At 36.6% G+C, this 12,327-nt stretch overlaps 1 protein-coding gene across 3 annotated transcripts; it reads left to right on the top strand.

Annotated features, from left to right (window-relative positions):
• Window positions 1-8,150: 8,150 nt before the first annotated feature.
• LOC137737467 (probable potassium transporter 17) lies at window positions 8,151-12,262 on the top strand. Of its 3 annotated transcripts, none has more exons than XM_068476954.1 (8): window positions 8,151-8,553; window positions 9,021-9,243; window positions 9,681-9,899; window positions 10,012-10,062; window positions 10,223-10,483; window positions 10,610-10,662; window positions 10,745-11,114; window positions 11,228-12,262. In XM_068476954.1, the coding sequence occupies exons 1-8, from the start codon at window positions 8,428-8,430 to the stop codon at window positions 12,079-12,081; spliced, it is 2,157 nt and encodes a 718-aa protein (XP_068333055.1). In that variant the 5' UTR covers window positions 8,151-8,427; the 3' UTR covers window positions 12,082-12,262. The 3 variants fall into 3 exon arrangements, with proteins under 3 accessions (XP_068333055.1, XP_068333054.1, XP_068333056.1); XM_068476953.1 differs by having other exon boundaries at window positions 9,681-9,923; XM_068476955.1 differs by lacking the exon at window positions 10,012-10,062 and having other exon boundaries at window positions 9,681-9,923.
• Window positions 12,263-12,327: the final 65 nt, after the last annotated feature.

Genomic DNA, 12,327 nt, shown 5'->3' with positions numbered 1-12,327 from the left:
TAATTAGGTCAATACGCAAAATTCAAAAACATCTCAGGGATTATTCAAGACAATATCTAACATGTGGGACCGTATATATGAAAACATGCACCAAATATTGATATATATATATATATATATATATATTTTTTTTTTTTTTTTTTGTTCTATTTAATTGCTGTTTGTATGCGCTGCACTGATCATCGATCACTACCCTCGATGAGCCTTTTGACTTTTCGTGATACAAATTATAATATATACGATTTGAGATAACATTCATGCAGTTTGATAGAACGAAAATACTAGGATTGTCGAAGTCCAAGAAGGCTCACGTACACTATAAATAACATTGTCGGACACTCTTTAATCGTTAACCTAGTTTTTCTCGGTAGAGCACATCGCAATGCTCGGAGACTCACGGTAATCACGTTTGCCCACAGATGTTGCAGAAGTCCAAAGCGGCATCTGTATTGTGTAGAATCTACATACGGCGTCGTTGACAAATTACTTTGTGCGAGAGTGACAAAGGAGTGACGAGGATTGGTGTTTGGTCTCATTACAACAACCATATTGTTGTTGTTTTTGGTGAAGATAACTTTCACCTTTTTTATACCCAATTTCTTTGGATTTGCAGAATCTATATAGGTCAGTTATATATAGAAAATAAAAGGGCACCATTCTCAAAATCAAATATATACATTCCAAAAAAAAAAAAATAGAGGATATATATTCCAAAAAGAAAAGTAATAAATATAGAAAAAAGAGAAAAATCAAAGGACCATATTAAAGAAGAGAGGGACCTAAAAGGATGAGTAGGGTGGCTCGAGTAGTGAATGTAAAAAGAATGTAATGCTTTTGTCCCCATCAAGGGACTTATTTATCCTTTCACTTACAATTAACGAATCTTTATTGTTCAAACATCATGAGCGAAATCGTTCATTCTCTTTATTATCATTTGAAGACCATATATGCAAAAGATTATTCAACTTGGCAATTCTTTAACCACTCATATGCATAAAAAAAAATGAACGATTCATCATAAATATGTTACTTGTTACCAAAACCGTTGATTGATTTAACACGTATGAATAACTAAAAAATCTTGAAATTGAATATTTTTTGCAGATATGATTATTGGATTATGATATAGAAGATTAACAGTTACCATTATGATGATCGGACGGTAAATATTCATTAATCATAATTGAAGGGATAAGTACGTCACCCCAAGGAGGGACACAAGCATTATCCTTCAATTTAGTGTAAACACAAACACAAGCTTTCTCAACAGAAGTTTAAGAAGGAGACTCTCAAAGTGAGATTTTCCATTAATCTTTGTCACTTCATATTTCAACCGTAATTTTCGTGCTAAACACTATAAAATATTCTATAAAAATTATGAGATGTCATAGAGGTGTCTCACTTTTGAGACTCTCTTTAACATTTCTCTTTTCAATATTCTCCTTCATTCTTGTATATCTTATTTAAAATTAGAAAAAGAAAATTCCCTTGGTATATGTGAGAATATCATCTACTTTTCTTTTTCCAAATCCCCGGATTCTCTTTCTGATTTAAAACACATATATTATATTGATTGGGGATTTTCAGTCCGTAAATTCTTTTAAAAGCAGGAACGGCGGTTTTTATTTTTGTTTTTAATTGTAACGGGAATACAAGTGCTACATCACGTGTTTTAATATAAGTCGTGAAAATTTTTATTTTTTAAGTTATTAACTTTTTAACACACATATTCCACAATTTGTATAATGACACGTGATGTACCATTCGTGTACCGGTCACATTAAAAAATCTCTTCAAAGTTTGAACTCAATCCTAGTTCGTGAAATTGATAATAGTGTTTAAATATGTAGCCGAGATAAAATTTCTTATTTTTATGTATATATGTAGGTTTCGTTATCAATTTCACGAACTAGGAGAATTTATTCATGACTTAAATTGACCCGAAGAAGGCCAAGGCAGAAAAGATCTAAGTACAAAGGTATTCATAAGCATCACAATCATATTCAATGGTAGTACAGAATCTCCGTGTTGACTTTTTACCAACTTGCTGACCAATTAATAAAACATAGGAACAAAAAGATAGGAGACGTACGTGTTCTTGCTATCTTGAATCGAAGAGAGAAAAAAATAAAAACAGATACCCAAATCTCAAATGCTTACGGATCAAGCAACTCAATGAACACACAATATTGCATTCAACGGGGACATTACAGACATGATCATCGAGAGAGATCACTGACGAAGGCGATCGATCAGTTACTTGACCAAGAAAAGTTACTTATATCGAATCAAAATTTCAATGGAAGGCTTCACATCAACCCACCATGAACAAATAACAATCTAAACGTAAATGAGAACGATTTGCGTACGTGTAAAAGAAACTGTAGTAACATGCATGACAATGGATGACAACATAATGAAGTTAGACCGAGTACGTACGTACTAAAACTCTCATATTAACCGATCAGTAAGGAAAAACCGATGAAGGGTGTTTGTTTGGTGTGGTTGTTGCTGTCTGATCAAAGAACACACAAGCAAAGATAGACTTCAGAATCTTCTTCAGAACTTGGCCGCGTTTCGGGATCCAGCGACTACTGCGAGGAACCGCCACTCCCCTTACTGCAGAAGCAGCCATATTCATATACTGAGTGCTTCTACCTGTAGCTAGCTAGCAATGAATTTGGTAACAGTCGGAAGCAAGAGGCAGTAGTGAAGTACAGGTGGTTTTTGCATGATGAGCTGCCGACAGCAAGATGCAGAGGTTATATATAGTGGGGTGTGTTGAAGCCGCGTAGGAGTTTTAACCGAGTGAGCAACGTGTGTGGTGGCGTAGGTGGTGGTGCTGCTGCTCTTTCTCTCTCTTTTGTACAGTTGTATGACTCGTTCTTTCTATAAAAAACCCTATTACCCAACAACCCGCTCCACCCTTACTCTATTCAGCCCCCAATTCTCCCACACGCCTATGTCTCAATTATTCTCTTTTTTTCCTCGGCTTTGAAAAGGTCAGTACTTTCTTTCTAATTCTAGTTAAACACAAGTTCTGTACGGTCGCTTGATTCATAATATATGCATTCTATTTCACTTGTATGATTGTAACATTTGCCACACAGATGAGGTTTAATTTGGTTTAGTAAGAAAACAAAAATCTCTACTTCTGTTGGAGATGCCAGTCAATAATATATCAATAAATTTGAATGTGTTACTGATAATTTTGTTGTTGTAATCTTTTTGACTATGAGGTATACATATGTGGAGGCAGATTCTTGGCGCCATTTTTTTTAATAGAATTTTTAATTTTTTAGATACGTTTTATGGGGTTCACTCCGTAATGTATTTTAACGATCCAAACAATCTATATTTAGGCACATATTTTTATGTGGCCCACTCTGTAATATATATTCTAATGATAGAACTGGTGCAGACCATTACTTATTGGCTCACTTATTTTACAACAAAGGGAGGCGATCTAAATGCCTTATGATGTTGGGAACTGGCTTATATTTTAAGAAAATTCGTGCAAATTCTCTTCCAATATTATTTTGTTGTTGTAGATTTCATAATCACGTTGTATAAGAAATTTAAACTTTCCATTTTTTATAAAGCATATATATGGACATGAAGAGGAGGATGAAAGATGATAAAGTTACACGTGACATTTGATTTTGAGGTAAGTTTTTAATAATCCGAATTATTAAACAATTTGATTTTATATTAATTACATTATCAATAAACAAAAATATAACAATTCTTCATTTTGATTTTGATCGTTATTTACTACTGAGTAACCCGACTGTTAAAAACTTTTTGCAATTGACTGATGCATACAGAATCACAGATGGCGACTTACCAAAGACAAAAAAGAAAAGGTGACGGGCAACAGATTCATCCCTGTCAAAAGGTCAGTCCAAAACTGGTCTAATTTGGCGGGCTGAAATTAGGGCTTGGAATCGTGGCCCACTGGACTGGTTGAAGGGTATTAAATAAAAATTGACTTTGTCCCTTGCAAGATGGTTAGTTGTTAATCACGTAGCACCAGCAGCCAGCTCTTCCTCACGTCAACTTCTCCTTCCCTACCTCCTCTCTTTTTGGGTCGCGCCACCAGCATAAAGCACTCCTAATCTTCCTTCTCTGCCTCCTCCTTGATGATTTTTCAGAGTTGCTTTCAAAGGACCGCGAACCAAACTGTAAACGACAGTACGACTTTGACCGAGGTCATAAAAAAACTACAAGCAAAGCAAGTAAAAGAAAATATTTGAAAAGAGGATTCAAGGTCTACTTGCATGCTTCTCGTAACCTGTAAGTCGGAGTCGGAGTCGGAGACATTTTGGAGAGATTTAATTAATAATTGACAGTGGAATGAAACATAAGTTGGAGCATGATCAGCCTGTTCTAAATGCTAATCATTGAGTAATACTTATCCCTACTGATGATCTCCACGCAAAGAGATTTTTCAATGTGACTGGTACACGGGATGGTACACCACGTGTCACTATACAAATGATGTGATATGTGTGCAAAAAAGTTAATAACTTAAAAAATAAAAATTTTCACCACTCCTATTAAAACACGTTGTGTGCCACTTGTGTTCCCGTTACAACTAAAAATTTCTCCTCCATGCCTAATTATTGCTTTTTTGTGTTTAGTTCTGCATCATGATTAATTTAGAATATTACACAGGTTTGATTAATCGTGTTACCAATAATTTCTTTTGAAGGGTTGATGAGGACGCCTTAATCATGATGTTTTATATGATTGCATACCATATCCTATTGGGATTTGGATCCTCTCCTGAGCTTAGGAGGCTGAGCTTCCTGAGCAAAGCACACGAGAATCCAACAGCTACAAACAGGGGGTCATCTAAAAGTTAAAATAATTGTAGCTGTTGGATCAAAATCCAACGGACCGTGTGATTTGCTTAGGAGGCTTAGCTTCCTAAGCTTAGGAGAGGATCTAAATCTATCCTATTGGAGGGAGATTGTTGGCTTTACGTTGGTCATGGGTAATGTTAGGGTTAGGAGACCATCTATTTAAACTAAATTTTGTAAATTATACATTGTGATTGTTGATGATTAATGAGCTTATTTTTTATTGGCGACACATCATATAACTTACCAATTTGGTCTAAAATTAGTCGCCTACATTAACCCGTTGGTTAAAATACAATATGGTTGGCATTTGTGTGATTGTTACTTAGCTATATGTATGCGTTATTGAAGGACGAAGAGAATATATGATAACACACAGTTCCGAACTTCCAAATATGCTACTGGTTTATAGGAAGAAAACAAGAAGTACAAACCAACATATGGTTTAACCCAACTGATATTTCATTACTCGATCTTGATATGCTACAGGTTCCAACTTTGCGTACGTCACTAATTAAACGGAATTTCATGCAATTAGAAATTAGGGTTTTCAATTCCAAATGAGATGCATAAAGGGGGATCCCAAGCCAACAAGGTTCTCCATTTTATGAGAGTATGAAGAAACGTAAATCGTACGCAACTTTTTTCTTGTCTTACAAAAAGACTGTTTCCATAACTCAAACTCGTATGATAGAGATTTTACCACTTGTAAAACAAGGGTTAAACCAATTCTTGCAAGAGAACAAGTTTTTGTAGTATAGAATGGCTCAAGCAAGGTCGATCTCCTCAGGGACTGGTATAAACAATTTACGAGTTTTGGAGTATTTAACTTGGTTAACTCTAAGAACTGCACTAATTTGACAAAACTAAATCCTACTGTACGTTACTTAAACAAATATGTAAAATGAGAATTGGCTTATAGAAATAGTGGTCCAACTAAGCAAAACAAGTAAATGTAGAAACTCAAGATAATATAAATAATTGAAGAAAATTAGATTGACAAGGCACTAGAGTTCAACCTTTACCAACAACACTCTTACGTAGCTATTCCAATTGCTTAAGTAATCGAAAACACACATGCTTTGAAGGTTGGGGGTTTCCTTGTGTAGTTTTACTTGTGACATTCAAGCTAAAACACATACCACTACATGCAATTCATCCATGACATTTGGATTAAATATAAACATGAGTGATTCATTAATCTTGGTGAAAATCCTTTTGGTAAACCATGTAATCTCTAAAAGTGTGATATTTACCTTAGAAGAAATTACAATCCTCAATCACAAGTAGCATAACCAATTTTAACGTGATATTTGTTCAAAATTGCATTGATGACTTTTCTAAGCATTCTAATGGTGGCACATAGATAGTTTAATTCAATGATTGAAAATAGTTATACATATTTGTCTAAATACATAAGAAATTATCCACGAATAATTAAAAAAAGAGTAACCATTTTTTACAAGAATTCTTCCTGAGCTCTCCGATCTTCTCCTCTAAGAGAGGAGCACTTTCTTCTTCACTTCAAATGTGGCACCACTCTATTTTCTGCTATGTTGCTCTCTGCAACCCTCCTCCTTTTCTGCTGCTCCCTCTACTCCCCTTGTTGTCGTCTGTTGCCTTAAACAAAAGGCCCCGATTTTTCAAAGCCACAAAGGCCACAAGTGGAATACAAGCCCAATTCCACTTCATAGTGGGCACCCCATGTTCTCCACTCTCTAACCTCCTGCTTGTCTCTTGCTCCAAAGGGAAATGAGTGGAATTCCACCCCAATTTTCTGCCGAGTGTTGATGACAAAGCAAAGCACAAGACAACGATGTTGTCTTTCCTTTTTTTCTTTTCTTTGTATTTTTTTACTAGCTGTAAGTAGCTAGCAAGTTGGCCACTTCCTCCAACTTCCTCAAATTCCGCTTCCTTCCTCCATGCTCCTGCTGCTGTAAGTAGCTAGCTGTAAGAAGGAAGTTGTGTTCTGGTGGAGTGGGTGTGGTGTTGAGGGATGGAAGGGGCAGTTTATAGCAGCAGGAGCTTGGAGGAACGAAGCGGAATTTGAGGAAGTTGTATTCTGACTTCGTCCCTAGCTGGCTAACTTTACCTAACAAAAAGACCCTACCACCAAAGAAAGCCAGATAGAAATAGAATTATAATATGGAAAAATATAAACCTATGCCAGAGGTAGAATATAATTCTACATCTAAAAATATGAGCAATAGTAAAATTACATGTTTATGATGTTTCCCGCAGAAACCACTTAAGAATCTGGTGCATAAACAAATTATAGATCGAGAATATCACATACATGTGGTGGTGTTATGTTTTTCTCTTCTATACATATATGATAGTTAGGTAAAATTTTAAAGTGTGATTATTGACACTAAAAAAATCTCATTGTGCTACTCGCATCGATGGTTTAAAATATCACCATCGGTGGAGATATCGATATGCAAATTATAAAATATTGATGGATATATCGATATCGGCTACTTTGTATAGAAAAAATTCCAAACACATTCCTATCAGGTATTATCTGGATCATTTTCCTCATCATACAGTTGCTTACATTGACTATATTGTTAGCGGAGATATAGAGATTTTTCCCCCCTAGTTTCATACAATTGAATCAGTCTAAATCGAAAGCTCCTTCTTATTCTTCGGCCACTTTTATCTTTTCCTAATTTATCTCAACCAACTGCCTCACATCAATAGCATGTGCAAGAGGAGAACAAGAGCATGTGTGCTCCTCAGTATACAAAGTTACGTAAAATTTTTGTCGATAAAATAAACACATACTGGCATATAAATTTATACGCATCTTTATTTTATTAGCATAAAACGATTGTGACAGGATACCCGCCCTTGTCATATGAATCCGTGCGTGAGTGAGATCAGATGTTTTTCATGTTTGATGTGCGGTGCTGCTGCATTGACAAAACCCGACGTTCAGGCAAAACCAACAATAACATACATGCAGAAGGACTGAGCGGGCTGAGAGATAAGTGGGGCCCACCCGCTTAGAGGTCAGCATAGCACGTGTTGCAAATTGGAAGTCACATGATCGGTGGCAAACTCAAGATTTTATTTTAAAGAATTTTAACGAAAAACTGCTGATACTATTTATTTTATTAAAAATTAAAATTTTAATTATTGTATTATTAATTTTATTTTTTATTTTATCTTTATAGTTAAAATTCAAAAATTTTAAATTATTTTCATTAATCTTCTTTTATTTTATAAATACGTGGCCTCAGTCCTCCTCCTCCCTTTCGTAACCTCATTCGACCACTTTCGTCAGGATTCAATTATTCACATCTTTGCAAAGTTGTTAAGGATTCAATGATTCAAGGATTCAATAATCTCGAAAAACTCAAAATTTTCTAATCAATTTTCAAAGTTTTTGTCAGGATTAAATGATCCACATCTTTGCAAAAAAAGGAAATACAAATTAAAGGGGAATCAGTCCTCCTTCTCCAGCTTGTCGCTCGGACTCGGACTCCGAGTCTTAACAACTCGGGAGGCTCTGAGCTGAGTTGGGGACTTGTGTGTCAGTGGTGGTGGTGGTGTTTTAATGGATCAACCACCGCACTCGCCGCCGGTGACTGCGTTTGAGGTTTCCGTTGTCGTCGATTCTGCCACCAATGGTCATCGTCTCAATCACCCTCGCATTGCTAATGGAGATACAGACAACGACAAGGTGGGAAATCGTATGAATATCTTATGTGGGGACGCAGGCAGGCGTTCGCTTTGTTTTTGTTTGTATTTTGTGTTTTTGTTGATGGGGTTTTAAATACTTCTTTATTGTTTTAACAAAAATTAAAAAAAGATGATTACTTTATCGACATGCAATGGCTTTTCCCAGTTTTTATTTCTTGAAGATTTTTATTTGTTGTATTATAATAAAGATGATTACTTTAGTTGTAAATTCTTCTGTTCAAACAAATTTAAAAAATGATTACTTTAGTTCATGGGGTTTTATTTGTTGTATTATAATAAAGATGATTACTTTAGTTCATGGGGTTTAAAAAATAAAAAAAAATGATTACTTTAGTTGTAAATTATTCTGTTCAATTGCTTGAAAGATTGTTAATTGTTTTGGTGTTTTAATTTAATGAGTTAATCAGGATTAAGGCGTTGTTAATGACAAAACTTGTTTGATTTCAGGGGAAAAGTAGATGGGGGAATCTGCTAGTTGCCTACAGGACGCTGGGGGTGGTGTTTGGAGGGCTTGTTACATCCCCACTCTATGTATACCCTTCAATGCATCTCAAGTCTCCCACAGAAGCTGACTATTTGGGTATCTACAGCATCATGTTCTGGACTCTCACTCTCATTGGGGTTGTCAAGTATGCCAGCATTGCTCTCAAGGCCGACGATCATGGCGAAGGTACACTCAAGCTCACTTTTGTTTCACTTTCGAAGAACTCCAGGTCCTTACATTTATCCGCTGTCTTCAGTTTATTTATGTTTGTTCACTTTTAGTGGATGTGATTACTGTGTTTGAGCATTTTTGTTGTTAAACATTTTGCATTCGTTACTTACATTTGGTATGCGATAGGCAACTGGAAATCACACGCATATACGAAAACCTGTAAAACCAGCATCGTTAAGCCGTGATCATGAATGGAAGGTGACATCTTGAGATTGCCCCTAAAAGTTAGACCTTGAGTGTCATTATGCTATATTTCCAAGCATTAACGTTTTGCAGCATGTATCGATAAACCTCTTGTTTGTATGTCATGGTGAAGACGAGATGCAAATGTAAATATGAGGGTTCACTCACGTAATAACATATTCTGATCTGCATTCACCGATGGATTGCAGGTGGAACTTTTGCCCTATATTCATTACTTTGCAGGCATATGAATATCGGAATCCTTAATTCAAAGCCTGCAAGTTCAAACTCAAGTCCTTCACGCTCTATCGTGGATGACGGCATAGAAAACCAGAATAGGCTTGCCAAGTTTTTCAAGAAAAGTGTAGTTGCTAGAAGGATGTTGCTTTTTATTGCCATGTTAGGCACATGTATGGTTATTGGCGATGGTATTCTTACACCTGCAATTTCTGGTATTTCACTGCGCATTCTGCCTTTCGTTTACTTTTGGCAAGATTTATTTACAAATTTTCTTTTACTTCGATACTTCTATATCGCCAGTTTTATCAGCAATGGATGGAGTGAGGGCGCCTTTTCCATCTCTCAGTTCATGTAAGGATGTCACTTTTTATTGCTATGCTAGGACAATGAGGCCAGTTTTCTGATTAGGAAATTGGAGTGCAATGGTTTTAATGGTATCAGGTTATTACTTCTCCGCTAAGTTGTTATATCTCATTTGAATTTCTTTGCTATTCTGGTTTATATGTTGCAGCTCTGGTGGAAGCACTTTCGGCAGGAGTCCTTATCATTCTGTTTTTGTTACAAAAGTTTGGTACATCTCGAGTGAGTTTCCTATTTTCCCCAATTATGGGTACATGGACTTTGGTTACGCCGCTCGTGGGAATTTATAGCATCATACGTCATTATCCAGGCATATTTAAGGCTATATCACCACACTTTATCTTGCATTTCTTTCAAAGAAACGGCAAGGAAGGCTGGCTGTTGCTTGGTGGCACTGTCCTTTGCATCACAGGTGACTATCATATTGATATCAAGATATAGATTATTTAGTATGGAAGATAGACTTGATTACCTTTTGGATCATGTACCTTGCAGTCTTGGAAATAATCATTTAATCGATGTTCCCTGTTTAATTCAGGCTCCGAAGCATTGTTTGCAGATCTTGGTCATTTCAACAGAAGCTCTATTCAGGTTCACCTCCAATAACATCGATATGTCTTTAAGGTTCCATTTCTTTTGTCTCAGTAGGTTTCTGATATATTTTCCTCAACAGATGGCTTTCCTGTTTACAATCTATCCGTCTTTGATTCTGACATATGCGGGGCAGACAGCATACCTGATCAGGAATCCAAATGATCATGATGATGGATTCTATAAGTTTATACCGAAAAGTATCTACTGGCCTATCTTTGTCGTATCCACATTGGCTGCGATAGTTGCAAGCCAGTCTCTGATATCAGCCACCTTTTCTGTAATTAAGCAATCTGTAGTGCTTGATTATTTCCCTCGGGTGAAGGTTGTGCACACATCCACTAACAAAGAAGGCGAGGTTTACTCCCCCGAAGTCAACTACATCCTCATGGTTCTCTGCGTTGCTGTCATACTTATATTTGGAGATGGAAAAGAAATTGGAAATGCATTTGGTACGTTAATTTTGAAAGCATTATGTGTTACCGTTGGAAAGTTAACATTTTCGTCAACATCTTATACAGGCATCTTTTATAATTTTCTGACTATTGCCACAACCTTATTTCAGGTGTTGTTGTCAGTCTAGTCATGCTCATCACTACAATATTGCTGACACTGGTAATGATCATAATATGGAGAACACCACTGGTGCTGGTTGCTCTTTACTTCTGTGTATTCTTCGTGATGGAAGGTGTTTACGTGAGTGCAGTCTTCACAAAGATCGCGGAAGGTGGATGGATTCCGTTTGCCATATCCTTTATACTCGCCTTCATTATGTTTGGTTGGTTCTATGGGCGACAGAGAAAGCTAGAATATGAGTTGACTCATAAGATAACCTTAGACAGACTTGAACAGCTATTATCTGATCCCAGTGTTCAAAGGGTTCCCGGATTGTGCTTCTTTTACACCAACATTCAAGACGGGCTCACTCCGATTCTTGGACACTATATTAAAAACACGAAATCCCTTCACCAGGTCATTATGTTCACTACTCTTCGATACGTTTTGGTTCCGAAGGTTTACCCCCATGAGAGGGTTGTCATCAGCGAACTCGGCCTGAAAGGAGTTTATGGGTGCGTTATTCAGTATGGCTATGCAGATGCCCTAAACCTCGAGGGAGACGATTTTGTTAGTCAAGTTACTAATAGCTTGCAGGCACATATACAGAACACCTCAGGCCGTTTCCCATCTGCTCCTTCAGAGGTCCGAGAACAGATATCTAATTTGGAAGCAGCGAGGAGTGCTGGCGTACTTCACGTTCGAGGGAAGACAAGGTTTTATGTTGGAAATAACTGCGGCTGGTTCGATAAAATTATGCTACCATTTTATGAAGTTCTGCACAGTAACTGTCGGTCCTCTCTGCCTGCTCTCGGGGTGCCTCTGCCTCAACGTATCGAGGTTGGAATGCTTTACGAGGCTTGATGGAAGGTTATATTTTGGTTCTCACATGTAGAATGTTGAAACAAATAATTTTTCTAGATGTGATAGCAGAAGTTTCATGCATAAGATTGAACTTCTGCAAAATTATTATATACGTAAGTTAGTTCTTCATCTAATCCCTCCGTTGGGGGAGCGAATCAACAAAATTTGCAAACTTTAGTTATTCGTTTGTACAATCAATCGATAGTTGATGTCGCGTACAAGATCTCTCTGATCCAACTAAAATAA

This window comes from Pyrus communis, chromosome 6 (genome assembly GCF_963583255.1).
Source record: "Pyrus communis chromosome 6, drPyrComm1.1, whole genome shotgun sequence".
Lineage (NCBI taxonomy): Eukaryota > Viridiplantae > Streptophyta > Magnoliopsida > Rosales > Rosaceae > Pyrus > Pyrus communis.
The sequence above is the reverse complement of the archived record's forward strand: the minus strand, read 5'-3'. Positions and strand labels throughout refer to the sequence as shown.

Excerpts from the sequence above, each read along its gene's own strand:
- LOC137737467 (XM_068476953.1), top strand. The coding sequence starts at position 8,428 with ATGGATCAACCACCGCACTCGCCGCCGGTGACTGCGTTTGAGGTTTCC. Across the intron at positions 8,554-9,020 it reads GAGATACAGACAACGACAAG|GGGAAAAGTAGATGGGGGAA; the intron begins GTGGGAAATCGT and ends GTTTGATTTCAG. Across the intron at positions 9,244-9,680 it reads GGCCGACGATCATGGCGAAG|GTGGAACTTTTGCCCTATAT; the intron begins GTACACTCAAGC and ends GATGGATTGCAG.